Here is a 25,316-nt window from a genome sequence, read left to right as displayed (position 1 = left end):
ATTAAAGATTAACAAAATGTTTTAACTGTGGCCAAATTAGTTTGAATAAGAAGAAACAATCATGATTAATATTTTTCTAGATATTTCATTAGGTATGCTAGTAAAAAAAAAAACCACATTCTGGGAACCGTTGAAATATTTATTTAAAATTTTCTTTTATAATTAATAGGAGCAAACACTCCATTTACCATTTAAGAGCAATTAGAAGCACAATATTTCTTTGTTTTGGGGTGCTAGGAATTCTCTATATTTTCATCACAAATACTTCCTTCTGCATTCATATAAATTGATTCATTACCTTAATCTTATTTGATACACAAATCGCTAAAATATCTTCAACCAATAAATTATTAATTTGCAAATCTGTAAGAACTGACTTCCTTGTACCAATGAGAATTTTATGAATTGGCAATTGTAAATCCAATGAAATTTAGTTTTTTAAAACCTTGAAGTTTATGTTAATAAATATTAAGTTCAAATTGTGATCCTTAGATATTGTATATAACTTGTTATAAGTTCAAGAATTGAAATGAATTCCTAAATTTGCAACAGTGATATAGGAAAACTTTTTTAACAAGGCAGTCGTTACATGGAATTGATTAGTAGTGTCAGACTGTGCAACTTATAATTCGACTCATATAAAAAGTTAAGGGGATTATTATAATCGCATTAATGTTTTCTCACATCCCATGTTATGATTGTTTGTTAGTGTATAATATAAACAATCATGAAAGGAAAAACTTGTCTTTGAAGAATTATGTATTACAAACCAAGAAAAGTAGATAATAAATGTCAATAATAATAATAAACAATCATTACATTCAAAATAGGATTTGATGTAAGGTCAGGATTTATTTACAGGTAGTTAATCATAAAAACCAAAATTCAGTTCATTTGAAAAAAGACAAAATAACTGCTAATATTTACACCTTGTAACAACTGGTATTTTATTACTACGAAAATAAGACTAGACTAAAGTTCTTTTACTGCAAATACCTTTCCTGTCCACAAATAAAACTACCCCTACAGTTTATAAATGAATTGAGTACTTTACTTACCCCCTTCACTACTTGGCTACCTCACCTACTTGGTTATTCACCGAACAACATCCTGAATTCATCTATCATTCACATCGCAATACTTGTGACATTACACACCCTCTTTTACTGGTTTTTTATATGAATGCAAATTAGCTTGACAGACGGGACTCAGCCCATTTGACACCCGGTAGTATTGGACCACTGACATTACACACCCTGGACAGAGTACCACAAGTTGACAGATAACGTCATCTTGCAATTGCGTCGGACATATATACTTTTGCTCGCTTCTTCAATAGTCATTTAACTCCTCACTTAAAAAACTCCTTGCTTAAAATAATCCTCTTTCCTGGAGTATTTATAATCCTATCCTCTTGACCTGCAGAACCAGACCCAAGTTGAAGTGTGAGAATGATCATCAGAGTCTTTACATTTTCCCATGAATTCCTACCGCGGTACAGTAATTTTTCTCATTGAACATCTGTTGAGGTGTGTCTTGGGTAGTATTACAAAGAATGATTGTTAAACAGGCAAGTAAGCCTTAGTAAAAGAATTCCTTTTAGTCCCCTTCTGGATTTCTCCCATTATTATATTTTCTTCTACTTTCTTCTTGATTGACAGGAATCCATTACTCAGCTCAGTTATACCGATTTTGTTACAATATGAGAAAAAATTTTAAAATCATGCTTATTGTACTGCGGCTGATATGAGGTTTGTCCCTAAAGTGTACTGATTTTTTATTTAATTATATATTGGACTTACCTGAAATCACTAGTTATTTCCTTGAAGTATGACCCTTGGAAAGTTACACAGCAGTTCCAAACTTTCTTCCACTATTCATATCAGCATTGGAAGTCATTTTCCTTAAGTGTATGTGGCTCATTGGCTACAGATTTTTTTGTTTTCTGTTGTCCCAAAATGATGACCCTTCAACTTAGGGAAGATGTAGTAATTGCATGGAGCTAGATCTGGGCTGTAGGGAGGGTGTAGAAGTAGAGGAATGTTTTTCTCAGCCAGAAATTCTGGAATTGAAAGTGAAGTGTAAGCTGGCACATTATCATTGTGCAGAACCCAGTCATGTGCAATGTCCGTTCAGACTCGCTTGACCCATTTTCGAAGTCTTTCCAAGACATATTTGTAAAGGCACTATTAACTGTCTGTCCTGGAGGTACAAATTCTTTGTGTATAATGCCATAGCTATAAAAAAAAAAAACAGTCATTGCTTTCATCTTTGATCTGCTCATACGTGCTTTCTTCAGACGAGGAGAACATTTTGTGTGCCAATCTGAACTTTGCCGTTTAGTCTCGGGATTGTATTCAAACGCCCATGATGATCTGTTACAATTCTATGATTGCAATTTTATCCAATCACATTTTTCTGTGATCATCCTGGCACTTGATCGGTGGTCTTTCACAATCACAGCTCGCATCACTTCCTCATTTTCATTGTTTGTTCACAAGGTTGGTCTTCTAGAATGAGGGTCATCTTCAACATTTTCTCGGCCCTCTGAAAGCTTTGTGCCACTTAAAAAACTTAGTTCTTGATAGAGTGGCATCTCCATAAGCTTTGGTTGAAGAATCAAATTTTTCTGTGGCAGACTTTTTAAGTTTTACACAAAATTTGATAGCATAAAGTTGTTCAATATTTTCCTCCATTGAAAATGTAACGAGGTTATGAAACACGATCATACACAAACAGCAGTAATGCGTGACTCAATCGAGCTATAGTTACAGTTGAAACAAGTATGCACATACAGCCAAGGTGCATGTTATACCTTAGGACGTTTTACGTTAACTGCTCATCGTAGGAAAATCAGTACACTTACTTTTGGAACAATTTTTGTATATTGAATGGCTGCACATAGATATAGTTGAAATCTGCACTTTTAATCATCTGTGTCTTGCATGCATGCAAATGAATTTCAACTGAATTCTGTTTAACTAATCTGAAATTGGTTAAAATAAAATTTATGTAAAACTCTGGACAAATACATATATATAAAAAAAATGTTACATATAGAATGTTGTGTTATAAAATACTAAAAAAGTCTAATGTGGACATGACATGACTTCCTTATACGTCTATTAAATTACATTGACATTTAAAAAAAAATGAAAGTACTTTTTTTTGTCTTCAGTAATTTGACTGGTTTGATGCAGCTTTCCTAGATTCCCTATCTAGTGCCAGTCATTTCATTTTGGTATAACCCCCTATGTCCTACGTCCCTGACAATTTTGTTTTATATATTCCAAACGTTCCCTGCCTGTAGAATTTTTCCCTTCTACCTGCCCCTCCAATATTAAAGCGACTATTCCAGGATGCCTTAATATGTGGCCTATAATTCTCTCTTCTTTTAACTATATTTTTCCAAATGCTTCTTTCTTCATCAATTTGCCGCAACACTTCTTCATTTGTCACTATAACCACCCATTTGATTTTTAACATTCTCCCGTAGCACCACATTTCAAAAGCTTATAATCTTTTCTTTTCAGGTACTCCGATTGTCCAAGTTTCATTCCATATAAGGATATAAGCATATGCTCCAAACATATACTTTCAAAAATGTTTTCCTGTCATTTAAATTAATTTTTTATATAAACAAACCATATTTCTGAATGAAGGCTCGTTTTGCCTTTGTTATCCGACATTCATCCATTTTTAGTAATTCTACTTCCCAAATAACAAAATTCTTCTACCTCCGTAATCTTTTCTCTTCCTATTTTTATGTTCTGTGGTTCATCTACATTATTTCTACTATATTTCATTACTTTCATTTTGTTCTTGTTTATTTTTATTTTCATGCAGTAGTTCTTGCGTAGGACTTCATCCATGCCTTTCATTGTTTCTTCAGAATCTTTTTTATTCTCAACTAGAATTACTATGTCATCAGCAAATCATAGCATCTTTATCTTTTCACCTTGTACTGTTAATACGGATCTAATTAACTACTAATGAAGGGGTCACCAGAAAATTAAGAAAGCACGTAAAATTTTATTTCATTAACTTATGATATTTTTTTGTCATTATTGAATTATTATTTATTGTAATTTTTTTCAATCTGAGTTTAATAATTATTAATAAATCAATATTTTAAAATTAAAAAAAAAGTTTAAAAAGGAGATTAGTCAGATTTGAATCAATGTACCTTCCCCTAGGAAGATCCAAATATTTCATTAATTAAAATTTTGTTTGGCTGTAACTTTGGAACCAATGAGAATAAGTACCACTTATAATATGTAGTTGAGAAGCAGTGAAGGCTTATTACTGCAGTTAAGAAAAAGTCCAAAATCCAAATTTTTCGGATTTTGGTTTTTTTTAGGCACTTTTGGTCCAGTTGATTGCAATCAAAGAGAGAGGTGCACAACTAGATGTTACAACAGTCCTAAATCCAAAATTTCAATATCCTACGACTAATCATTTTTTGAATTATGCAAAATACCTATGTACATACAGAAATCACGCCGAAACTAGTAAAAATGGATTCAGGCATGGTCAAAATGGTAATTTCCATTGAAATCTGAAATTTTTGGCGATCACAATACTTCCTTCACTTCATACAACGAAATAAAAAATAATATTAGCAAAATCATAATATAAATTATCTACCGGAAGAGTAACTTAATTTTATTTATCTATTTTGAGAAATGTTTTCAGCATTATACAATTAACAAAAAATAAATTTTTCATTGGCTTAATTAAAAACAATTTTTTTTAAAATTAAAAATTGAATTTAAATGAAGCTGTGATATTTATCCACTTTAGAAAACTTTTGTTAAAGGGAGAGAGTTGTATGGTAGATATAAAAAATTACAATTTTTTTTTTAAGTTAAATAATATTTATTCCTGAAAAACTATTTTAATGACTTAAAAATAAAGTGAATATTAGGGCTACACGTAAAACTACTTTAACTGATCTTATAAACATGGAATTTTATTTTACTTGAATTGTTACTTTAATTTTTTTATTGTTTGCACTTATTTATTGTACTTTTCACAAATAATTTTTTTTCTTATGAACTGAAGTAACTTGTAATTTCTGATTTCTTATGTAATTCTCTTCAATCATATTTTCTATATTCACTACTTGGTGTTACAGACAAGAGTGATGTCAAACTTTGGCATCTAAAATAGGTTGAAACATGGCTAATAGCATCCAAAGCTTTTTGATTCATTTTCTTCACTATCTTCATTATCAGAGGCAAGGTCATTTTTGATTATATGGGGGCTGTTTACATGCAATGGGCTATAAAAAAACAGACATTGACATAAAATGATTTTATTACTAAAAGTTGAGTAGTATCTAACTTATTTTCTACATAATTGCCAAAATGATCGAGGTATTTGTCATATCATGGCACCAGCTTTCCGATGTTCTCTTCAAAGAATTTTGCTGCCAGTGAGGTAAGGTACGTCTTGACAGCCTCCTGAAGTTCTTCATTGGTGGCAATGTGTTGTCCCACCCAACCGTGCCTTTAATTCTCGACAGAGGTGAGAATCGCTAGGGCTAGGTCTGGACTATATGGTGGATGGTTGAAAACTTCCCACTTGAACTGTTTGAGAAGGTCTTGCATCATGTTGGCACAGTGTGGCCGTGCATTGTCCTGGATCAAAACAACACCAGACAAGAGCATGCCTCTTCATTTGTTCTGGATTGCTCTGGGAAAGCAATATGAAGATTTGCAAGAAACTTCCTTTGTTATTGTTGTTCACTACTGCATAGAGTTAACCAACAAGACACCTTTATGGTCCCAAAAAACTGTAGCCATTATTTTCCTGAAGCTCAGTGTCTGAACTTTTTTGGCTTGTTTGGAGAAGAAGTGTGCATCCACTGTTTAGGCTGTTCTTTGGTTTCTGGATTGTCATATTGGATCCAAGTCTCATTACTTGGTTAATAATGAACCAAATATTATTCCATTTCTGCTGATATTTATTGCTGTGTTTTAAACTCATGACAATCAGCCAGTTAGCTTTCTTATTAACCTTCTGTTTTCATTTAACATATTAAACAAGGATGATGCAGCAGTACATTTACTGTACCATCCTCTTCCTATTTCCAATAATTTTCAACATCCTTTATTTTGTAATTCAGGTTCAGTTCTTTAATTTAATCTTCTGTTTTTCCAATTTACTGCTTGACTTCTGATATTTGCATTAGCTTATCTCATTTATACAGTTGAGTGCATTTTACAGATCAGTAAAAATAAAAACCATATATTCTTCTCATCTCGTATTGTTTTGTGTAACAGTTTGCTTTAGTTTTGAATTCACAGAACCATAGTTGGTGAATGCAAACAAAGTTGAATTATTACCTTATTATCTTGAACTCATAATTATCATAAACTGATAAAATAAATCACAATTAAAATATTTGTGATTAACAGCATTATTGTAATTTTGGTTTTGTACTTCGTAAGGCCTATTTTATTTTTCATTAAAAAATTAAACTTTCACACAACAATAATTTTATGATTTTTTTCATCTGACATGCATTCTAAATTTTAAAAAAACCTTCTAAAATGTATAGATAATAATTAACTATTTTCACAAAAACTTAATTTTATGAAAGTTTTTTTCAAGAAATCAGTAAAACTAGAAATAAGATGGATGCTGTAATCATAGTGATAAAAATTTCCAATTTTAAACTGAATATATATTTACTATATATATATATATATATATATATATATATTTTGACCAAATTCTTAATGATTGTATGCATTATGCTTAGTTATTACTTTATGCATTACACATAGTGTGCTAAGTGTTTAAAGATGTCAATAGCTTTTTACTTATTTTTGTTTGAGATATACTTTAAAAATGAATTTGCACATTGAATTTGCACAGAAGAATTTCTTGTCTTTGTCATGTGATCCTTAGATCAACTCCCTGGCAGCCATACCGTTTATCATTTCATCATTATTTCTCCTCCTAATAGAAATGTAATAATTAATTGAACATCCATCTTTTCAGGATAAATAAAGAAAAAAATAAATAATCAACGTAGAAGATTAATACTTTGATTTAAAAGTTAAATATTGGTGTGACACTGGAGTCTAGTAACTTTCTTGTTCTTCTATTAGTTCAATATCAATTTTGATAAAGGCTTCAAGGAAAATACATTACTGAAAATTATATGATTATTAACGATGCAATTTTTTGTATTAACATGAAGTAGACAGTGCATGCATTAGTTCTTCTTTTGTGATAATAATTGCTTAATTTTATTACATTAGCAAAAAAGAGAAAAAGAATGTGATAAATTATTCATTTTTAGTGATGTATTGTTTAAATTTCAATCTTAGTAATGATGATGATAATTTCAATCTGGGTATGATGATGCCTTGTGGATGTGCATGCATGTTTGTGAGCATGTGTGATTATTCTTTGATTGCATTGTTTTGTTAGTAATGTATAATTAATTTTTTTTTTCAGATTTACGAGTAAAATTAGAGCCATCAAATGAACGTGAGCGAGAGCGTGATCGTGAAAGAGAACGGGAGAGAGAACGGGAACGGGAAAGAGAAAGAGAACGGATGAAATCTGAATGGTCTGGCTCTGGTACCTATTCAGAGGGGGGCCCCGCTCCTGAAAATGCTGGCCCAGAAGTGATGTGGAACTCAGGAACAAGTACAAAGATAGGAGCTACACATAAAACTGCCTCTACAGCCTCAACTCCTGATGGTATGGCTTACTATTTATATTATGCTGATATTTAATATAATCTTTTACTTCATTATCATAATTATCTAACCAGAAAAAACTGGGATTGTAGTGAGTAATAAAAAAAGTTGGGATTGTAGTTGTGCAAAGAGATTATAAAATGTCTGTTCCATGTTTAAACAAGCAATTAATTGGATAAAATTAGAATGTGTAATTTGGAAAAAAAAAAGTAAAGTAAGATAGTAAGTCCTTAGAGTATAATTCTTTGTATTTAAATGTAAAATATATTATTGTTCATATTATTAGGAAAAAATATATTAAAATTTTATCCCTTTTTTCATAAATACATCTATGAGTATATTTTGATATATAAAAAATAATTGCAAACATTACACTGATGGATAAAAAATGCTTCCACTGTACCTACATGTTGATGGGGTTGATGTATCCCATTCCATAATCTTTGGCTTTTTTCATCTATTCATCGCCTGTTCCATCAATTTCCTGTTTGAGATGGTGAGGTTGTTACTACAACTTGTTACATCATACATTATTTTTTATTTCCATTGGCTATGTGTTTTCAATTTATTTTATTTGCTGTTTCTGTCGCGTACATCAAATTGATTTTAAAGACCCTTAATAATATTATTTTGATCCTTTTCTCTTTTCGTGATCTTTGATACTAGCACCTGTTTATCTAACTGTTTTTCTATATATTTATCTGGTTATCCTGACATATGATAACCTGACATGTGATTTTTTTTTATCACTTTTTCACCATTCTTTTTTTTTAATTATTTTTTTCCTTGATGCTCATACTGCCTTCATTTTTTTATGTTGGTTTTTTAAGTTAATTTCGTTACCTGAAAATTGATAGTTTTTTCTCTGCTGTGTACACCTAACTAACTGATCATACTTAAAATACTATATTCATACTTCGAGTATTTAATGAGTATTACTTAAAAAACTAACTTTCAAATATTGATGTGTATTATTCTTTAGATATTCTCAGAATGAAGTGTGGATTTATCAGTTTTAGCACCACTTTTTCATTCATAAATGTAATGACTTTTAATTTTAAGTCTTCTATCTGATCCAGTAATATATGCAGCTACTTTATTAACTCTTGCTACTTCTGCCCATAATATCAACACTTTATTTTCAAATCAAAATCTGTTTGCATAAAACCATTAGTTTCTTATAATTTTTTTTTTACTCTTTCAAGACAAAAATTAATTTGTGTAGAAAAAAGATATTGTAATTAAGAAAGAATTAAAAAATTTATCACAAATAAAATCATTAAAGTTGGATTTATGCATTCTTTCAAACACTTGTGATGACAAGTATTATGTTACAAGCTAAAAGTGTGCAAATAATCCAGGAAAAAGCTTTGAGGCTAGTTTCTGGAGCTTCAAATCAACACTGCAATTAGTATTTAATGAAGTAAAAAATTTTATTTCACAATCATTGTAAACTATTGTAATGATAGTGGTTCACACCTAATAATTATAATTTGTTTGTATTGTCTGTTTACTTCTAGGGTGCTGTAAGTATAATTATTTTCTTTAAAGAGGTTAGTAACTATAATTTAAACTAATATTGGGTAACTTACTGAAATCATAAAACTTGAAATACATAATATGTTTGCCATAAAATATCATGTATGAAAAATATCACTTTTTATTATAAAACTTTTTTATTTTGTTTTTTCGTAACTCAAAGTTTTGGTTTAGCTCAGAAAACTAATGGTTGAAACTTTGTAGAATGTTAGTAGTCTAGAATTATTAGAGTAATGCATTAATATTATAAGTGCAAAAATTGTAAAAAAAAAAAAAAGACTAAAATTTTACATTAGGCATGTGGAATGTCTCATTAAAATTTGATTTGGAATATTTAGTATAAAACTAACTGTACATATATTGCATTACAGAATTTACATACAGCTAATTCGTAATGCCTTTTATTTTGCTTAGAAAGGTTGCATCAGTAAGGTTACTGCGTGTCTGAAGAGATGTGATGTGCTTGTCTGGTATTGATCAGGGTTTGGTGAAGCCAAACAATCTACCTTGATTAAAAAAGGAATTTATCTACCAGTGACTTAATTCATTGTGCAGGATTATAATAAACATTTGTTTTAAAAACCTTTTTATTTTCAAAAATCACTATTATAGTAATACTAAAACATATTGCCTGGCAGTTACTATTACTTTTAGTTCTCCATTTAGATCATCTTAGAATCCTTCGGTATTGTAGTTCAGTGAATAAATATATTCTAATATAAGTAAATGTGTTTTATATTTAATTATTCTGGCACCTTTATGTTGTGAGGCATTAGCATTCTAATGTAACTGAACGCAAGAATCGCGCATCAACAATAATAAAGAACAGAATTACCTCTATTTAAAAAGAAATTTGATATTATGTTTTGAAGTATATACAAAATGTCTTATGATGAAGTGGAAATAATCCCAAGATTTGTTCCTCTGATAAAAATAAAGAGTTCATGTTAACAGCTAATGAAAAAATCAAATACAATGAGCTACACTGAAATTCTTAGCCTCAAATTATGAAGCAAAATTGGTGGTTTTTGTATGGTGTTTGACTTCTAAAAAATGGGGTACCAAACTTTTATCTCTAGTGGTTTCCAAAAAAAGCTGCAACCCAAAAAATTTGAGTACAAAATGTACTTCTCAGATTTTGTAATGGAGTTAGCTTTGTTAAAATAGCCAATGAATAATAAAACAAAAATTTATGGAGAATTTTATTGTAGAAAATTTATCTAATTTTAGTGAACTGCTGAAAACAAATAGTAGAAGAAACATAAAACAAACATTATTTAAAATTTATATATATTTGTTTATTTCTTTAAATGACTTTTGTTTAAAATAAATTAGATCAATACATTGCAAATTAATTTAAAATCAAATAAAAAATCTGTTTGAAATTGAAAAAAAAGTTGAAATAAATTTACTACTAAAATAAATGAAAAAAAAACCTTATAATTGTTAAAAAAATTATTTTCCATTACAGTACTCCTTTTAATCTAAAATTCTTTGGTGGCTCTGTATAAAGTAACAGAATCATTTTGTATAACAAAACATGTATTATTTATTTTTAATTAAAACATAGTATTTTAAAGTTGGTGTTTTAGGTTTTTTGATCTGAAAAAAAAGCCAAACCTAAAAAAGCGTATGTTTTAAATACATTTTTTCTGGTTTAAGAATTTTCTAGACAGCTGCTAGAAGTAGTTTTGGAACCCATTTAATTTTTTATTAAAAAATTGTGGAACCACATATTTTGCCGTATTATTTTTGTCAGAAACTTCAGTGAAGCCTTCTTTTACTATGCAAAACATAGGGCAATATATTTTCCTAGAGTTAACTTAAAAAGAAAGTACTTTTTGGATCTTTATGTGAATTTTTTTCTTTATTTTATCAATAGAACACAACCTGAAAATATTGCAGCTTCTTTATGGGATATACCTGTATAAAATCTATTTGGATTCATATTATGTACTTATCTTATTTTAACTATTGTTTTTATAATTTAAAAAAAATATAAACCACAATTTTTTTCTTACTATGATTTGTAAGATCTACGTGTTAAAAAGACAAGCATATTATTTTGTGCTACTTGAAAGAGAAAGAATGTGTATGTATGTGTACGCATGTGGTCTCAAAACTGAGTAAATCATAAAAAATTATGTATTACTGGAAAAGTAATTAATTCTTTTTTGCAATTAGAGTATTTTTTTTTTTTTTATTAAAAACAAACTTACTTGGCTTTTTGCAAAAAAATTTTGTACAGCACAAGTTAGTTTTCTTATGAACTTTGGTCCTGTTTAAGATGGCTTATATTTAAATTAATCTAATGAAACAAACCTATTTATATTGTTACTTGTGTTAAATTAAGTATAGAAACATAATTGTCTTGGACAGTGGTATTTGTTTTTGAGGCCTACATGAAGACGAAATTTGATATGTATTTTACTAATGCAAATGTCTGCCGAGGCATTTACATCGGTGGCATCCTGACCGAGGCCTGGCTGATGACTGTGAGATGCAATCAGTTAGAGGCTCCAAAGACGACCTCCGGTAAAGCCCCTCAGGGCTCGGAACAGAGGGGGTGGTGTGGCGACTGGTAACATCACAAGGTCTTTCCCCTATGGGGTTGGGAGTGATATTTGTTTATAAATATGTGTATAAATTATTAGCATAAAGTGTAGTCTGTTAATTTCCAGGATTTAAAGAAATTTTATCAATATTAATGTTTGTGTTTTTCATTTTATAATTATGAATTATATATTTTTTTAAATGTGTATGTTGTGTTTATAGTACATCTTTTTTGTATTTGTTGATAATTTCTCTTTTTCATAATTATATCTCCTCTAGTGTCGCGTTAAAATAATTCTGGAAAAAATATTCTTGTGGGTTTTTGGTAAATTGAGAAGCTGTCTTATTTGTTACATTGGTTTTTACATTCATAGTTGATAGATATAATAAAAAAAAAATTTTTTCTGGCATTTGTTTGTATCTAATTTTTGTGTTAATTTTTAGTAATCTATGCAGACTATTGAAATATGACATCTAATGGATACTTTTTTTTTTAATTCTTTTATATAGTAATATCTATGAAAATGTTTGTGTGTTAGTTATTTCATTTTATGAGTGGGAATTATTACAAAAAGGGGACATTTATTATCGGTGCTATATTTGGTTTTTGTATACCTATAATTAATTTATACTTTACTTAGGCAAATTGTTTTGTTCACCACTGACCAGTTTCATTATGCCCTATTAGACAGTCAAAAAAGATGATGGTCTTGGAGATAGAATGAAACCAGTTTTGGTAAATAAAACAATTAATGTAAGTAAAGTGTATGCTAATTTATATTTTTTCAACCTATTGAAATCTGTATCCAACTTTAACATGACTAACTATTAATGTTAATATGTATCACCTTCATAGAATAATAATTTTAAAAATGTTCAAAGTTCTTATTTTCGTCCTTAGACATTCTTCAACTTCAGACTTTATTTTAGATTTTAACTTAAAAAAAAAAAAAAACTGAAAAGTAATTATGATATTTCATTATCATTAATTCAGTAAATAATAATATTTAATGTAAATTTTATCATAAAAAAAATAATGGTAATAAGTTAGTAAATCTGTTTATTTCTTTTAACTATGGGCTAATTGTTCATTTTCTGCCGCTGATAAGAGGTGAATTTTTGTAAAATGTGAAAAATTACTGACTGGATTTCAAAATAAGGACCTACTGAATGAAAGGTAGATGTGCTTCCGCTCTGCACAGAAGTCAGCAAAATGGTAATTTATTTGTAACTGTAAAAAATAATTTTTTTGTAACTGGATGGTGAAGTCTGTAATGAGATAACACAAGTCGTCAGTTTAAAAAACTTTTATTACCTCTTTTTTTACAACACTGGAGATATTATAAGGGTCCAAATATTTCTCTTCTGTGGTTAGTTTTATATTGTTATGGTATTTAAGTGGTTCATTTAAAAATATGTATTTATTTTGTTTTTTACTAACATAAAGACTTAATTTTTCTTAATCTTTCTGTTCTCTGGCGCTTTTGTAACAAAATACGTGTTATTCAATATGTTATAGGTTGAAACAGTTCAATAAATCACTTCAATATTTGGTTAATTGTTTGTCTTACTGTATTGTCATAAAGAGTTATAAATATTTGGTTCATCTGGTTAATAATATAAAGGGATATTCCATTTTAATTCAACAAATTTTCAATTTTGGGCCGAAAATAAATAATGAAGGGCTTTGGTAACAGGCCTGTTATTTATCATTTTACTCCTAGGTATTAGTAATACTAAAAAAAATTGGACTGTTACCGAATGCCCTTCATTGAAAGAAATTGCCATCAAACCTTAAGATTTTGAAAATGTCTCATTTTTGGGGACCAGAAAGCACATATGGGACTGGTGGCAAAACTTTGAAATTTTTACAGCAGTTAAAAACCATATAAAATTTATTTTGTTACTCAAAGGGATCGACGAGTAATGAAGCCATCAAAACTGCTAAAAACACCTTTCCTTCTAACCGTGAACAATATACCCAAAACATTCACAGCATATATTTTTTCAGATAATAATGTAGGCCTACTATATTAAATATTTTGATATGTCTATAATGAGATAGTTATAATCTAGATAGTTTGTTACTTAAAGTATGACTCATACACACAAACTCATGTTTTAACACAAAAGTGAATAGATATGCATGAACATGAATGTTAGCGTAATCCTGAGTGTAACCATTGTAGAAGGCTCGGTTACTGTTTTGATTTCAACGTGATATGTTGTATTGCTGTTAGTGATAATACTGTGGTTAGGTAATGTACACTTGTTTATAAAGTAATTTAATTTGCAGTGAACTTCTCTTTTATGCGATATCTCTTATTTTTAGTTTTATTAATTAAAGAAATTTTTATTTTAGCTGTAGAGAAACTGGGATAAGACAAAGTGAGATGCAGTTGGTAGTTTTATCATTTATATTAATTGTATTGTTACTGTAAGAACCCTTGCATGGAGGGTTCAATTGATATTCACACTGAAACAGTGTAACAACTTGACTAATAATAGATCGAACAGCAAATAACATTGATATCTTTAAGAAGTGGATGTACCGAAACAAAAAATATCTGTACGTTTCATAAAACTGAATACTTGATAAATATTTTCATATTAATGGGAAAAGTTGCTCTGATACATTTAGCTGTCACACTAAACCGGTTAAGAAATCTTTGAGAAATATCTTTGACACTTTCAACAAATTTAAAATTAATTCCAGGCAGAGCACTGTGTAAAAAATGCTTAAACAAAATACAAAAACCACAAGATGATACATAAAGCGAACCAGAATGTCAAGATAAATTTGAACCTCAATGTGTTATAGTAGAGTCTGTGAATAAAGCTTGTTCAGCACTTAGCATTTCCCCTGTTAAGTTTCAAAAATTATTGAGCAGCGCAAAGGAACCAATTTAAAAAAAATAACGTTAGAAAATAGCAAAGTCAGTTACCAGTAAATTAAACAATTACTTTGAGTTAAATATTTCTTCAGAAGAAACCAGTTTAGTCCCACAGAATTACGCTGATTTGGGTAGGGAATATGAAGAATTAATCATTAAAATAAAGGATAAAATGAAAACAGTTATAAACCCATGAAAAATTAATATTTTAAGTTTATTACTAAGCAGCTGGAGCATTCAAAAAATCCAAAATGAGTTTAATGTTAGTCAGTATTTAGCCTGTCAATCCAAACAATTAGTTAAAACAAGTGGAATTTGCCACAAATCAGCAAAACTCAACTCAAATTGTTCTTAAATAAGATCAACTGTGAAGAGTTTAAATAAATAGTTTCAATAGAGTGCGATTGATAAATTCATTTTAGGAGATGGAAATACACAGTTGTATTTTTACATTATATTTAGAATTTATTATATTTGTCCGTAGTGTCTTGTAAAACATGGATTTGTATTAACTGATTTTGTATTATTATCCTTAAAAATTAAAAGTATAGATAATTACATTTGAATAAGCAATTGGGGGTTGTATTATTATATATTTATTATTTATTGAAATTAATCTTTTTAAGATTCATGTTATATATTTATCTTATCATATATATTATATATATATATATATATATACATAAAGTTGCAACCAAGAAACCGCGAGCTTGTAGTGGTGTAGATTACTACCCAAAGTAAGTTGCAACATGTTTATGCTAAAGAGATGACTAATCATGGTGTGCCAATGTTTCAGAGAACAATAGTATAGCATTGACTTTGAGGCTAATTATCCAAGCTCGCCATTACATTGTGACCACTATTGTTTGCGAAGAATGAGGAATTACCATTAGGGAGCTCGCCGCATGTCTAGACATATCAGTTGACAGCGTATTTTCAATTTTGCACGATGATTTGGCCACGTGACACGTGTCTTGTAGATGGGTGCCGTGTCTGCTCACACCAGAGCAAATGCAACATTGTGTCTCCGTGTGTCGACCTGTTCTCGCGGTTTTGTGGGAAGCAAGCAAAGAAATGAATCTAATCATAATTGTAGATGAGTCTTGGATGTATCGCTACAATCTGGAACTGAGACAACAAAGTTCTCAATGATGGAAGAGGGTGCAGTTGCCACCTCTGAAAAAAAGAAAGATGAGTCGCAGCGTCGGTAAGATTATGATGATCATTTTCTTTGATTCCGAAGGTTTTTTATACCAATATGTTGTTCTTCAAGGACAGACGGTCACAGCAGATTATTACAAATTGGTTTTGATCACAATGTTGCGTGATTTTTAGAAAAAACTGTTGCACAAGAACATTAACAAAATTTTACTGCATCATGACAATGCGCGGCCTCACGTCGCTCACACTGTAGTTGATTTCTTGAATGCTTGTGGCATCACAACTGAACTCCACCCACTGTAAAGTCCAGATTTGGTCCCTTGTGACTTCTGGCTGTTCCCTGAAATCAAGTTTCCACACAAGGGATAGAAATTCAAGACCAATAACTAGGTCATCAAAGTTGTGGAGGCACACTGTGAAGAGCTTGAGAAAGATGGTCTGGTGTTTATGTTTAAAAAGTTGCAGGAATGGTGGGAAAAGTGTATTAAAACACTGAGGAGGGATTACTTTGAAAAAGAGCATGTAATTTGGAAGACCGAATAAATGTTTTTCTGTAGAGCGTTTTTAGCATTACTTTTTTGCCCCCAATATATAAATAAATATAAGCTCACCTGGTTGCTTTTCATGTGTAATTTTATATTAAAACGATATTGTTTTATAATTCTGCAATTTTATTTTTAATTTTTTTTTTTTGCTAGTTTTGTATTTTTTTATGATGATAAAATATCCTATTCATAGCTGCAAAGTTGATATTTGTGTGTGTTACTGGCTTGTTTCCTGATCCACAGAAAATTGTTTCAAACTAATATTTAATAATCATCCCATTAAAGTTGCACAATTGTATTATATACCTGTACTGTTATATGTTTTAATTGTGATTGGTGTTGAGTATTGCTAATTAATGACATTGCAAGGTGTGAAATATTCTACTTTGTATTTTTGAAATCAAGGTTTCAAATATGTAAACGTTGATTAGAACATTTTTTCTAGAAATGCCTACTTAAATGAAATTCTCAGGATATTATACAGTAAACATTTTATTTCTTTTTAGTAAAGGAGAAAAAATTAATAACCTAATGTCTCTTGCTGTTTATCATGAGGGATGATTTCCTATTAAAACAGACAAAGGGTAGGAAAACTTTCTTGAACTTATTTAAATAAACTTCTTTCTTTTACTGATAAAATGTGACACTGTTACTGAAGTAATTATTGAATGACCTTATTTATTTACATCCTTAGTATAATTTAATAATTTATTATTCAGTAGTCAGGGTTTTTATTTTTATTTTGTGGTAAATCCTTTTCCATCTTTTATATGAGTATAAAGTTAATCTTTGTTAGTTGCACGAGTATGTTGTTAAATTTTAAGAATACTTATTTTAAACTGATTAAATGGGGAAAGAAAGAGGATCGTGAGTAGAATGCACATAAACAAAACTACTAATGCCTTAACATTACTTCACACAACTGTGATAATGAAGATGAGTTTATTAACATGTAATAAAAATCAAATGATTGTTGGAAATTTTCATAAAATCCAAATCAAATAAATTTTATTCATTTGTATAGGAACATTCCTAATGCTAATACTGGTTATTCAAAATTCACTATCCCATTCTTTTATTATGTACCCAATCATTTTGTTCAAAGATTTCATTATCACAACTATCATGAGAATGAAATGTAGTCTTGCTGTAAGTTCAGATTTTCATAATTCATTTTTAACCATTACTTGAGGTACCATCTTTTCAAGGTATTAAAAAGACATTTTCTTTTATTAATAATTTTCATTGGAAAACAACCCTTCAGTTTGTAAAAATGAATAATTGAGAAAGAAAGAGCAATGAAAACTGCACTTGTACTGTCCAACCCTTCAGTTTGTAGAAATGAATAATTGAGCAACAAAGAGCAATGAAAACTGCACTTGTACTTGGATCAACTGTTGTAATTGCATGCAGTGCACTCAAATCATAAATTTAAAATGTCAAATTGAAAATATATGTCTAGAAAATCCCAGTGATACAACCTAACAATAGTTCTAAAGTAGGACTACAATTTCACATTTTAAGTATAGTGATTTTTGTGGTGCCCAGCATATCAGTGAATTATTTTCCATGGATTTATTGCTTCTTGATAAAAATTTCATCATTCTGAAAAAAATGATACAGTTAGTAATGTGGTGGTATGTTACAAATGTTAATGGTATTAATGTTGCTTTTATATAGCATTTGTAAAATATTTTTCAATAAATATATATTTATTAATAAATGTTATATATTTTTTAGTTGTACTAGATTTTTAATATACTGAAACACCAAAAAACTCTTATAAAACATTTTGGCTGTAATATTAGATTATAAAATTTAGTTTGATGAACTAATTTTTGTTTTTAGGTAAAAAACTGCAGTGCCCTTTTTGTGAAAGGTTATACGGGTATGAAACAAACCTACGAGCGCACATCCGACAACGCCATCAAGGGATTCGTGTACCTTGTCCTTTCTGTTCTCGCACATTTACGCGCAACAACACTGTGCGACGCCATATAGCACGTGAACATAAGACAGAACTAAGCCTAAAGGCGTTTCAACAAACTCAGTCGTATACAACAGACTCTGTGCAGAACCACAGCCAGTAGTAGGCTTTGATCGCTCAGCCAACCACCAACTTATATACCTCATTTGATCTTCTTTTTTATTACAATATATTAAAATAGTTATATTTAAATAATTATATACAGAAACATAAAGATTATATACAAGTTATTACCATTGTTAAGAGAGTAGGTAACATATTTAGTATATGTTTGTTTTATTTGTTTACTATTATTATAATTATGATTATTCACACATTTTTTTCTGATATAATCTTGGACTCGGCTTGTGAATGCTCTCTTGGTATTGGCCGGCACAACTCAGGGCTTGCTGTGCAAACTCGAGTCCCCAAAATTCTGACCAATCTTAATCACTGTTATAGAAAACTAGTCATTTGAAGTGCAACTGATCATGTTTTTTTCCATTATGTTATTTATATAATTTATTAGATGTACTAAACTCAGGAATTCGATTAAATTTTTTTTATTATTCCCCCCTCTGAACTATAAAGACACGAGCCATTGTCTTGAATGCTAGTGCCAAACAATATCCATTGAATGCCACCAATGTAAATATTATTCCTATTCGATACGGTGAGCTTGGTGGCTTTCAAAGTACAGTTGCAGCATTTTCTTCTTTTCAATAAGTTTAGTAAATTCCTTGAATACCTCGGGGGGAGGTTTTGTTATCTTGGTTTTTACTAAACGCTCCTAGTCAGTTATCCTCTAGATATAATTAGGTACTATAGTTTTATATATTATTATTATTATTATTATATATCAATCGGTTCACTTAACGATCAACAGTATTGGTCAATGTTCTTCATTTTTGATGGTCTATGTTTTTGTTTTTCCTTTGTTATTTATATACTTCCTGTTATCAGATCTGACAAACAAACGAGAGGCATTGTCAATATAATTTTCCACTTGCTGTTAATTTTTGCATTTTATTATTGCAACTCATCTCAGGATTTATAGGTATCAGATTGTATACATAACTTTACATATTTTTTTGCTACAGTTTATATAAGGCGATTTGTTAAGGGTTGTTTTTTCATATATTTTATTTTGTGACAGTTTATTAACAAAACTGTTATCGTCAGGTTTAACCCAGAGAGCATTTTGCTCCTCATCTCAGGTAGTTCCGACTGTACAAATAAATAAATCATTATATACCAGGATAGGATTATAATAATAGCTCTTTATGTTAACGTTTTATAAATGAAGTAATAATTCTTATTATCATTATTATGATTATTAATTATTATAATATCAGTATATGACAAACATTTTCGACAGCAGATTGCATCCTCAAGATGCTTAATTTATCACCAACTACTACAATGTTGATGTTATATTACCATAACAGCAGTGCAGCATTCTTAATGCTGCTTATATATTGTTGCTTAACTTGCCTGTCAACATATTTTAAATAGTTTATGTCATTTTTACTCATTTATTTATATTCTTACAATGCATGTATATACACTTTACAGATTCGTACATCATAGATTAACATATGCATTTTTTAATGAAGCGAATTCTTTTATTTTATGTTTATTTATTTCTGACATTCTTGAATTGGTAAAGTGATATTCATGTTGAAATGGTGATACCTGTTATATTGAAAATTGGTATGAATTAGGTTAGAGATAAAGTATCTATTCTTTTACAACCTGCAGGGTAATCATCAGTTGTTTTATTATATTTATTATTATTTATTATATTTATTTTATTATTCAGAATTTTCTTATATTTTTCAGTCTGTCAAAGTATTCCTACTGATTTTAAAGGTTTGATAATTTAAAAAAAAATTTTTTTTGGACACAGCATAATTTGCTTGTTTTTCTAAACCCTTCTATTTGTTGATCAGGCATTCGTAGCTTTTTTAGTATTGTTGGTCCATATCTGGATACTAGCCTTTGAAGGGCTGCATATGTGGTGGTATTCATGCATTAGCAAATTTGCTACCAATTAGCCAGGGATATTATGAGATAAATTTTTATTTTCATAGAAATCTTCATCCACTCAGAGAATCAAATCCAGGGCTCCTGTAAAACAGTCAGCTATACCTATAGTCATTCTGATGCACTGGTTGTATTAGATTTATTTAAATAAAGTACTGTAGTCATATTTATTTAAATTAAAGGTTGAAGTTTAGTATTTTTAATTAAAATGTAGACATCTTTTTTTTTTTATGAAAATGTAATAGTCATAAGTAAGATACAGTTGCTTTGGTTTACATTTTATCAGCTTTGCATGAATTACGGAATTTTCTGTTTGTATTAAAACTTAAGTATGGTCTGTATTAATGAACTTTGTACTAATAAATAATTCCAATGTGGTTTCCAAACTATTCTGGATTGGGACTGTAACATTTAAATCGGTTGTTTGTAATAGCATGAGAACTGCTATGTTCTACTAGCATTTTTTAGTCAATTCAGTTATTAATGTAGTGCCAGGTTGATGTTGAAAGTTATGAAGTTAGTTTCCTTACCATTGTCTCATGCATTTCATGGCAATTTTTAATATCAATATTAAATAGGAACAAATAATTAGTATAAATCTCAAAAAAGTACTACAGCTCTTAGAAATGTTTTGAAGGTAACCGATCTATTGATTATACTCTGATTTGTCAGTTGAGACTGGACTGTGGACTGAATTAAACCATCAACTGATGATGACTACACAGAGCTTTTGATTAACTAAACTCTAAAAAGTCTTAAATAATTTACTATCTTTTCTACAAGAATAAAATGGGCTTTAGAGGAAGTTACTCAAGATTGTAGGCAAATCTTATGGTTTAACTTTGGTTGTTACAGATAATAGACCGGATTTTCTCATCATCAAATGGTACTTACAGAGTCTAGTTAAGAGATTGCCTATCAAAATTTGTTTTTAAACATAATAGGATTGATCTTTTTTTTTTAAATTTACAAACTTTTCTATATAGATTTTTAAAATCTCTAGTCAACTAACAAACCACTTAATATTTGTAAACTCATGTCATTTGGCTGATTATAATACTATACCCTTCTGGTGTATTATGCAATCATTGTTGTTGACCATTCTTGCAAATAATAGCTTATTATATTGAAAAGTAATATTTTTTTGCACATATATATTCATAGATAATATGGTATGCTTTATAGACAGATTTTTTCTCTTGAATTGGAATGATTTTTAATTTAATTACAAAACTATGTATTGTTATTATTTTGTTTCCTTTTGTGTTGGACTACACTCACTTTCAAAGTAATTAGTAATTTAATTCGCAATCATGTAATGAAAATAACTTATTTCATAGAATTTGTTTCTAGTTATTTTAATTATATTTTCATTTTGAATTTGATTCTCTGCTGGCCACCACTGTGGCAACCATGAGAAAATTGGCAGTAACAGAATAACAAAAGAATCTTATTCTGTTTGAGACAATAGATTTAAACAGCAGTTTTAATTCCTTTCTAAGGCAGTAATAAAAAAATTTACTTTTATGCAGATTTCAATAATTTTTTTATTGATAAAACCATAAATTAAAACATACCATGATTGATCAGGCCTAGTAAAAGTTTGTAATAGTTGATTATATGATAGTTCTACTGCCTAACAATTACCTCTAGCAAAAAAATATATATAAATTTGTTAAATAAACTGGACAAGAAATAGAAATAAATGTTTGGTAGTAATGGTTTAGATATTTAATGTTTTAAATATAACATATATATGTTTTAATATTTTAGTATTCATTAGTTACATCCTTAACAGTGGTGGTATTATATAGTAAATTACTATATTCTCATTTTAATCAACAACAGATTATAAATAATACGTTCAATTAGTGTAATAAAATAATGATCCGCCATGTTTTAATGATTAATTTAAATTCTCTACTTAAAAAAAATTGTTAGAATTGTATTGCTAAACAACCATTTAGTGTAGTGAATGAACATCATGGTATAGATGAATGGATTTTAAAATAAAAATATTTTCACTTTTCACTAATAACTTGCTGTGTATAAGATAAAAATTCTGATCAATTTATATCTAGCATTGAATGGCGAGAATTATACTTTATTTTTTTAATTTAATTTTAATTTTATTTTTAAATTAATAAGCTTAGATTTTGAAGAGGGACGATAAGATGATTTTTAAGAGGGACATTTTATATAAATTTCATTTCTATATGCCATCCTGTTACAAATAAAATATTGTGATTAGAAATTAGATCCAAAAATGATCATGAAAACATGAAAAATACATTTTCTTCAATTTGAAAATTTTGAGCAAAGTAAAAGTTTGAAAACTTCTAAAAGTGGTGACATTATACAAACCAAAATTAAGAAATAAACCAATTCTTAAAAAAATGTTTAAAGTATCTTAACTGTCTTAGAGAGTCTTCTATGCTAGTTTTCTTATTAACCTTTTTGAATATTTATGCATCAATCTGTTTTTACTGATGTAATAAAATAATAAATTCATAAGTATGTTTTGAACAGCATTCGGGTAAAAAAGAGGTTTGATGTATTATTTGACTAATTATAATGTATGTTAACACTCCGAATACCAAACTCTGGTCCAAGTGGTCCTAGAAGTCACAATTTACTTCATTTTTTTAATTATTCGTTTTCAAAAATTTTTAATCTTAGGTCGGTTAAACATTTAAGAACAGGATTTCATCTCTATTGGTAAAAAGTATGTTTTATTTTTTATAATAAATAGTTTGAAGAGAAAGATTTCTTACCTGGGTCATATAACTTCTTACTAGATCAAGTAACTTTAAACCAGAAATAGATTTATATTATAATGCATTCTTGACAAAATAATTTGAGAATACTTTTATAAGAGGAAAACAAGTTGATGGCCAATGAGAATTTTTTAAATAATTTTTTAGATATTGCAGCCTACAATGTGTATTTTTGTGGTGTATTAAACAAAGTAGCAATTTAGAAGTGATTCAACATCATTTGAAGTACCTTGAAGCTTAAGGAATTAAACTATTAGAAGCAGCAATAGAGAGATTAGCCCAAGAAATTGAAAATACTGGAGGCAAAAATTACAGAAAGCATAATTCAAGCGATTGAAATGACAGGAAGAGAAATAACAATGAAAAATACCAATCCAACTGCCAACACCTGTTGCAACCAATCAGGGAAGAAGAAAAACAGGCCAATATTATCTTTGCGAAAAAAGTGACAATAAATCTAGAGAAAAAGGTGATTAATGTGAAAATTATATGTGCAAACTACATTCTTTTAAAAAATGCCAAATAGTGTGTGATAAATGTGCAGAAATGAAAGAACTCTTGATTTCCAATATGAATAAATCCAATTAGAACAAAAACTGTGTATAAGTATCTGATTTTAATTATGTAAATATTAAATAAATATAATGTGTACTCTGTTTTACTATAATTTGTTTTTTTTTTTTACTTGCATAACTAACAATTCAACACAGGTCCCTTTGGACCCAGGTCGGTACAATTTGGTTGTAGATTGGTACTCGGAGTGTTAATACAGAACTGGACTACTAATGCTACCATTATCTCTTTTCTTGAAGAAATATCCAGCTGTTTGTTGCTCACTTAACAAATTTGGGTTGTGCCCCACGACTTATGTGTTTTGGATATCACCTTTTATGTTTTTGCCAGTTTATTTATTTAATTCATCTCTTACCTATGTAGTTAAATTTTTTGCTCGTATATTTATTTTTCATTTTTTTTTTATTATGGTTATGAACACATACATACTTTTTTAAGATGGAAACATGAGAAAGTTTTACATATTTATCAATTTGTAGTTTAGTATCCTAGCAGTATATAATAATCATCAATAACAAATAAAATAATCACTTGCTTTTTTTTTAAATTCTTCTACATTAGTGCAGCACATCGCTTCATCAGATGTATTTAAAAACTTTTTAAGAGATTTAAAATTTTAAAATTAATGTTACCCCTTCTCAGTCATATATATTAACAATCAACATATATATATATATATATTTAGTTTTATTCTATATTTCCACATCCTTAAATTAAAGAAATAGGTTCTGACAAATAATCTGCCAAAACCTTTTTTTTTTGTTAATTTCAATTATTTATAGAAAAATTATTAGCATAATATGTGTGAATTACTATGAGCAGTGGTATTTATTAGATTCTCACATTTTTACGGCAGTTTTATTTATCAGGGTTTTTTTTGTACCTCTTAAATACTGGTAAATATTGTATTGGTAAAGACAATGTTCATTTTTTGTCTAGAAGTTTTTAAATTCTTATAGCTATATTGAATGCAACAACAAATAGTAGTATTTAAAACTTATTAAGAAATAGTTTTTTGTCTGTTAAATTATATTTATTTTTTATTTTTTTTAAATATATATTTTTGTTATTTGACTTGCAATTTAAGCATAATAATTAATTAACATTATCAACATATTTAGCTTGATTGCCTTTTACACAATATTTAGTGCCTCATTTACAGTAAGTTTATATAATTTTAGGTTACTTACTGCTGTCAAGATGTTTGTCAGTTTGTTGAATCGGTGTGGTCAGGAGAGTTGGAGGTACATCCTCACATTTATGATGTAACTGTGGAGGGGAGAGTCCCTTCCTATGTTATTTATTATTATTAATTATTGTTGGATTGAGCTCCACTTAGTACAAGAAACCTCACTAAAGTGTCTTTGTTCTGCTGTGGGTTTTCACATTGTTTGTTGTTCTTTTATTGTCCCGAAGCACTTTGGGATCAGTATCTTTTAACGGGTAATAAAATTTTATTAATTAATTTTAGTTTTTAAAGTTATTACTTATATTTGTATAATATTTATAAATTAAAGAACAGATTATTATATTATTAAAAG

At 29.0% G+C, this 25,316-nt stretch overlaps 1 protein-coding gene across 2 annotated transcripts in view; it reads left to right on the top strand.

The window, feature by feature from the left end:
* Positions 1-9,937, top strand: part of LOC142319148 (uncharacterized) — a 42,151-nt gene extending 32,214 nt beyond the window's left edge. The window contains exons 5-6 of one of the 2 annotated variants that reach the window (XM_075356112.1): positions 7,474-7,722; positions 9,679-9,937. In XM_075356112.1, the coding sequence (XP_075212227.1) occupies positions 7,474-7,722; positions 9,679-9,737 (308 nt within the window). In that variant the 3' untranslated portion in view covers positions 9,738-9,937. Of the gene's footprint in view, positions 1-7,473; positions 7,723-9,674 lie in introns of both variants that reach the window. The other variant, XM_075356114.1, reaches the window with a different exon arrangement.
* Positions 9,938-25,316: the final 15,379 nt, after the last annotated feature.

Source organism: Lycorma delicatula, chromosome 2, assembly GCF_047948215.1.
Source record: "Lycorma delicatula isolate Av1 chromosome 2, ASM4794821v1, whole genome shotgun sequence".
Classification (NCBI taxonomy): domain Eukaryota; kingdom Metazoa; phylum Arthropoda; class Insecta; order Hemiptera; family Fulgoridae; genus Lycorma; species Lycorma delicatula.
The sequence above is the reverse complement of the archived record's forward strand: the minus strand, read 5'-3'. Positions and strand labels throughout refer to the sequence as shown.